At 43.2% G+C, this 6,858-nt stretch overlaps 1 protein-coding gene across 1 annotated transcript in view; it reads right to left on the bottom strand.

Annotated features, from left to right (window-relative positions):
- PAH (phenylalanine hydroxylase) overlaps positions 1–6,089 on the bottom strand; it is a gene marked incomplete at its 5' end in the record, with an annotated part of 12,585 nt that extends 6,496 nt beyond the window's left edge. Inside the window, 4 exons of the mRNA XM_009873739.1 lie at positions 735–804; positions 2,361–2,496; positions 2,856–3,052; positions 6,022–6,089. Coding sequence (XP_009872041.1) covers positions 735–804; positions 2,361–2,496; positions 2,856–3,052; positions 6,022–6,089 — 471 coding nt within the window. The remainder of the gene's footprint in view (positions 1–734; positions 805–2,360; positions 2,497–2,855; positions 3,053–6,021) is intronic.
- Between the last annotated feature and the right edge of the window lie 769 nt (positions 6,090–6,858).

Here is a 6,858-nt window from a genome sequence, read left to right as displayed (position 1 = left end):
AGACTTCCTAGGGAGGTGGTTGAGTAGCCATCCCTGGATGTGTTCAAGTATTGTTTAGATGGGGTGTTGGGTGATATGGTTTAGGGGTGACCTTGTAGTGTAGAGTCAATGGTTTGACTTGATGATCCCAAGGGTCTTCTCCAATCTGAATTGTTCTATGATTCTATGATTCCATGACTTTCACTCTTGGTGTCTTTGCATGTTTTCTGGTAAGATGTAGCCAAATTTTACTTCTTCACCGAGGTTTGGCTTCTTTTCCAGGGACATTAACACTATCAAAGAATAATCTCATCTCCAGCCTTATCCAATGCATGAAACTGGGACAGTTTCTCACTTTACTCAGCCTCCTCTGTGGCTTCAATAAGAAACAAAAAAACCCTCCACTTTCCCTAATATTTGGACTCCATGATGGTACAATAATTCATCTGACTCATGAGCCATTGAATTTTGCTCAAAAAGGATCGACATCTACAAAAAGGTTTTTAGATGATGGTTTCACAAAGAGTTTGCCTGTAAAAAAACAACTCACAAGACAGGTGTTTGGAATTTGAGCGTATGAGTTCACATAAGTCATTTGTGTCAAGATTCCAAGCAATAAATAAATCAGCATCAGTCACTCTTAAACAGTATGGGTAGAGGTCAAACCACCCTTCATAGCTCCTGGTTCATCCTCTGAGTTACCTAACTTCTGCTGCATTCAATTATATAAATAGTATAACCACTGAGTAACTTACCTGAGAAAACTGAGCAAAACTGGGGTCAGCAAAGAGAGGCACGTGTCCTAGCAGCTCATGACAAATATCACTGCAGGAAAACATGACATCTGAATAACTTTAATTTAGGAAAAGTCCAGCAATGCTGGATGAATGGCCTAGAGTCAGCACGTAGTAAGGAGTGCAGTGTATTTTCTCCTACCAGCAAATAATGCTCAAGACTCATGAGAAACCATTTTGCTCTAAAATTATTCTTGTGATGGAGATGCTTGCCCACTCCAGAGTTTTCAGTACTTTTATTATCACAGATCCCTCAGAGGATCAATGATATGTTACTTGGTTTTTGTTACGGTAGAAAACCATTCACTCAACTGCCCACCCAGCTCAGGAAAGTGCAGAAAATTCATCCCACCATAGAGAACACAGACTTTGCAGTCTCAAGGACAAGAAACATCTTTAGATGAACCTCAGGTTACTAAGACAATTCACTGTGGTGTCAACATGTACCTCAAAAGTTCAACTCCAATCCCTTTTCAGGCCCACAGCCTCAAAGCTTGCCCTATTTTCATCATAAGCTGAAGCTGGCAGCTGGAAAGGCTTGTTGGGGACAGCACTAACCTAGGGGCTGGTAGATTTTTCAAAGATAGAGAAGTGGTTTGGTGAGATTGAAAGTGGAGAGGAACAAGATGCTCCCAGGAGGGCCAGGCATGTAGAAGACATTTCAGCTTGGCTTTGTGCAAGATGAGGTGAGCAGCGGCAGGAAGGAAAAACAGAAGAATGAGGGATAGAAAAATGGAGGGCAAAAGAAGGTTGTGGGAAGAAGTAGAAAGCAAATAAATGGTAAAGGAGAAGGAGAATCATAGGGATAATCTAGTCCAATCTTTCTGTCAAAGCAGGATCACCTAGGGCAGCCACACAGGAACACAGTCAGGTGGGTTTTGAAAGTCTCCAGAGAAGAGGACTCCACAATCTCTCTGGGCAACCTGTTCCAGTGCTCTGTCCTCATAGTAAAGAAGTTACTCCTCATGTTGAGGTGGAACTTCCTATTCTCTAGCTTGTACCTATTATTCCTTGTCCTATTACTGGGCACCACCGAAAAGAGACTGGCACCTTCCTCTTGACACCCACCCCTTAGGTATTTATACACATTAATAAGATCCCCTCTCACCTTTCTCTTCTGAAGCTGAGGAAGAAATCTGTTTTGAAAATGGCAAGTGGAAAAGGACAATGGACAGAGAGAAATATTGCAACAGAAAACTGAATAAAAGAAGGGATCAAAGATACGGGTTTCCTCTACGTTGCTGCCAGAAGCTTGCTTGCAACTTGTTGAGTCATTTCTGTGTTAGAGTTCACATCACTTCCTGGGTGCTAATAGCTAACCTAAAAGCCTTTGTACACTGCTCTCTTGCATGCCAGCCACCATGCAGAAGTACTTTATCTATCCCATAAGAACTTCCAGAAGATGCAGCTTGTTAAAAAGACTAGAAATCTTCTAAAAATGTTTTCAGAAGAGAGCAGTCTCTTGGCCACTCTATATTAGCTCTGTTCCTAAGAGCCCACCAGAGTCCCACACAGTCATTACCAGTTGGGATGACCGTGCCATTAGCCTGCTGTAACTTTATCCACTTCCTGTGCTGAAGTACTTACGGCTCTGGTGTGTACATGGGTTTGGATGCATGGCGAATATATTGTGTAGAGTGGAATACTCGGAACGCCAGCCCAGCGAGGAAATCCCGAGAGGAAAGCAAGCCTGCAACAGGACGCAGGCGAAATCCAGTGCAGGCTGAAAGGATAAAAAAAAAATGACATCTTTAAAACAGCTAGTGTGTCTGATTTATCCTTATCTGGACTCCCTAGAGTGGAAAAAGTTTGTTAATTATTTTCTTGGCTTCTTATGTTAAACAGAGTTTAACTGTGAAAATTGTCTCCTCATGTATAGGACCATCGCAGCATCTCAGCATCTGTATCATTGTACACTTGGAAGTTTTAGAAGGGAGCCTGAGACACAGGCTAAGTGACATGCCCAAGCACATAGGGAGCCTGCAATAAAGCAGGGATGGCTTTTCCGTCTCTGGAAGTATCATCCCTACTGACAGCTGGGGTCTTTCATTTGATTTGGGTTTTTATATGCTTCAAACTTACTCTGTAAGAATTTTGAAATATCTTCAAGCTGGGGAATGTTGTCCTCCCTGTAGCCGCAGTACTTCTCCAACAGTGGGAACACATGGTTGTGTTCATAACAAGCATGAGTTGGATAGAGACTCTTCAGCTCCCTGAAGACAGTGCCCCATGTTTTCTTTTCTTCTTCTGTGTAGGTGACTCGAGGAATAGGTTGGCCACTGGAAAGAAAATGGATATCCTCCAGAGGAGTGACAGAGAAAATGTCCTGTGGACCAGTATCACACTCAGCAGCTTTACATGGGTTAGCCAGGATCTGCTGGTGCAGGAGGAGAGATGTCTTTGGTCTGATGTGCAGGTGAGAAAGGAGCCCTGCTTGCCCCTAGGCACAGGCTGGGAAGCACTCTATTGACCTCAGCTGAGATACTGGTTTGCATTATTGTGGTAAAAATCTATTAGTGCTTATTTATCTTTTAAAGGTGTTCTTCTAAAAATATTTGCTGGATGTTGGTTTCGATTTATTTGCATTTCTAGATACAGAGTCACTGTTGTATTTCTTGCTTTAATATAGATTATATTGATGGGTTTTGTTGCAATGGGGAAACCATCAGCTCCAGAAAACTGTTTTTTGGAGGGACAGAGAAATTCTGATCTATTCTTTATGCAGTAACAGATGCAGACTCCAGTCAGTTCGACTTTTTATAATTGTAATGGGTAATTTTGAGTCAAATCCCACCCTCAGGCCTCCATGTGCTTAGCTCATATTGAATCTACCAGGAATTAGACAATCACAAGCAATGTAGTTTGGCCTCCTGTGAATAGTCAATTCCTTGGCAATAATGATAGGGCCATAGGTGAATCCAGCAGCTTTGAAAAATCAAAGGGTTTTAAGTAACTTAATAGGGTTAACATCACTGCTGCAATAATGCTGGAGATTTCCAAGCCCCAGAGACCCATTGTTAAACTCTTGATGACACCCCACAATCTCCCACTCACTGATTTTTTCCTTGAGCCTCAGGGCAGCTCCTCTGGAGCACTATCATTTTCTGTTTCTCTGTATCAGCCCTCCTTGATCTGTGGAGCTTTAAAAATCATGTTGAATTATGAGGATTGCTGGGGGATTGTTGTTCCTATAGCACCCCTAAGTAATCCTCAACCACCTTTCAGGGCTACAGGGGGAAGCTATAGCTTAAAAGCCTTTCAAATTTCATTTAAAAAATTTCAGGGATCAACAGAGCCAGAAGCAAAAGAAGGCAGAGGGAAGAGGCAAGATAAAAGCAAAGAAAAGAGAAGTCAGTGAAAACTAAGCATTCAACAAAAACAATGGGTAAATGTATAGTGAGAGACGGGAAAAATGCAAAGGCAGAGTGGAGGGGCAAACAGCAGGAGGAAAGAGGACAAAATAGGTGCAAAAGAAGGGGCACAGAAGATGATGTAATCGGTGGTGTGAAGAAGAGTACAAGACAAGCAATCACAGGCTCAACTCACCTTTGTAGCTGGGTAGCACCTTCACAAGCTAAGCACTTTTGCTTTTTCAGATACTTCCCATGAAACCTGATAACTTTGGCCCTCTCTTCCTGCCCGGTTCTCTGCATTTCTGTCCCTCATGCTGGAGACATCCCTTGAAACTCTCCTCCTCACTGTAAACTCTGCAAGGCATGTGTAGCAGATCTAGTACCCAGGACAAAGATGTCATAGATCCACCTGGCTCTTCCTGAATCAACCTAAAGTCACAAAGAACACATCCTGTACTTTCCATGTTCCCCAGAAGCCCAGGTGTGGGCTTTCATATCCTATTTACTGCTCTGTTGCTGAAAGACCTAAATGGAAAGCCCAAGAACTTTCACATAAAAGATGTTTTCAGGAGATAGGTCCAGGTCTGTATTGCCTCTTCTTCAAGTGTGTCTGAGGATCTGGATAACAGATTAAATATTAGTTGCATCTTGGAATATAATGGTTTCATCTTCCAAGGTTTCAGTTTAAATTTTGAGAGGAAAGGATGGTTAACAAGTTTTTTGTTTGATACCTATGTAGGATTTGGTGAAAGCCTGCAAACTAGAAACCAGAACTTGTTATCCATTATATAGGAGAGGTAAACCTTCTGTGACATACCTACAAATGGGCATTAGATCCATCGGACCACAAGGTCTTACCCAAATTTTCCAGTCATGAGCTGGGCTTCTGACAACTTTCACCTGACTTTTTTCACTTTCTGTCATAGAATCATAGAATGGCATGGGCTGGAAGGGACCTTAGAGATCATCTAGTCCAACCTCCCTGTCATGGGCAGGGACGCCACCTCTTGACTAGACCAGGCAACACATGGGGACCGAGCGGGAATCGAACCCGCGACCTTGGTGTTGTCATTGTTGTCAGCACCACACTCAAACCACTGAGCTAACTGCCCTCCTCCCTTGTCTCTCCTTTTCTGTTTAGATTATCAGCTCTTTGGCTCAGTGACTATCTTTTCACCACAGTCCTGTGCAAAGTGGAGTCCTAAATGTACAACATATGTTACTTTAGCCTTTGCAACCACAATTTTTACCAGTCTCAGCAAGAATCAGGTCCTGTAATACTGATGTAAATGCTTGAGTGGCTCTGGGACCAGAATTTCATCTCCTCCAGATCTGATCACCGAAAGCAATCAAGCAAGCCTGTTCTAACTGAATTTATCACCTCCATTTATTTTTCTTGGGAAATGAGAGCCCAAATTACTGATTGCAGCTGGGTCAGATATGATAAAAGTAGAGTATCAGGCACTGGATTAGCATGAGAACTATAAGTTATTCATTATATTAATAGTGTATGCAGCTCCTGCTGTAATGTAAATGATAGGCACTCCTCCTCCAGTCCTGGTTTAACGAGGAGAATACCAGAAACAGCTTTATTCAACACTCAGGTCTTTGTAGCAGCAACAGAGTCTGCTGTTCAATTAGACAACAAAGCTGGGGAAGAGGGCTGCTGTGGGGAAAGGAGGCGACGTTTTCTTCTGAACGTGTGCCTGGAACAATTTACTTTTGTTTTACTGTGATTGGGGGATAAATACATGAACAGGAAGATTTAAACACATGACAGAGGAAAGCCCAACAGCAAAAAGCTTGTGGAAAAATAAGGATTGCCAGCAGGGTGAGAGCCCTAGGGGAGGGCAGGAGATGCAGACTTGCTTTCTGCCCACACACTGAACACTCACTGTCTGTAGTTGTAAGCAATATCCGCAAACTCCTTCCTCCGGGCCCGGTACACAGGATCTTTGAACCCCTAAAGAGAAACAGTGATGGTCAGTCCCTGTGTAAGTACAAGTGGTGAACAGCCTTCCTCTCACTGAGCACCCTCAGGCTTAGCTGGTGCAGTCCGAGAGGTGCAGGAGGGAAACTGGGGAAGGTGCCTTCATCCTGCCCAGCTCCACTCACACAGGGCACTGCTCCTTCCCTGTCTGCAGGGCCACCAGACCAGCCACCAGAGCAGGTGGCTGGTGAGCACTTCTCACCCTTCAAGTCCTCTCATTTTTCTCATTTCCACTTGCTACAAAAAAAAGAAAACATATTCCTTCACAGTGCCAAGAAGGTGCTCCCACAAAAGAATGCACTGAATTAACGGCACTCAGATAATCACGTCCTGGTTTCTCATGAAGTTCCTAAAGTTGTTGTGGCTCCTGACGCAGCTGGGCTGATCTAGAGGAACAGATTTAAAACACATTAGAAGCAGGCTCATCAAGTCAGTCAGATTTTCGCCATGAACCATGCTTAAAGGTGCTCATTTTCAAACTGTTAGAAGAGCAGTAAGCACTTAACAGGCTGAAAAGCCCTATTTGTACTACAAATTCAACCATTTGAAGGCATTTAGACAGAGAATGTCTAATGGACCTTATAGTTGGGATCTTGACCTTTGCAGCTTATTACCAATAAAACCAGGGATAAGAAATACAGTCACTGAAACTTCATCTAGGATAATCACAGAATGTCAGGGGTTGGAAGGGACCTCAAAAGATCATCTAGTCCAGCCCCCCTGCCAAAGCAGGATCACCTAC

The sequence above is a fragment of the Apaloderma vittatum genome, unplaced genomic scaffold, assembly GCF_000703405.1.
Source record: "Apaloderma vittatum isolate BGI_N311 unplaced genomic scaffold, ASM70340v1 scaffold1447, whole genome shotgun sequence".
Taxonomy (NCBI): Eukaryota; Metazoa; Chordata; class Aves; order Trogoniformes; family Trogonidae; genus Apaloderma; species Apaloderma vittatum.
The sequence above is the reverse complement of the archived record's forward strand: the minus strand, read 5'-3'. Positions and strand labels throughout refer to the sequence as shown.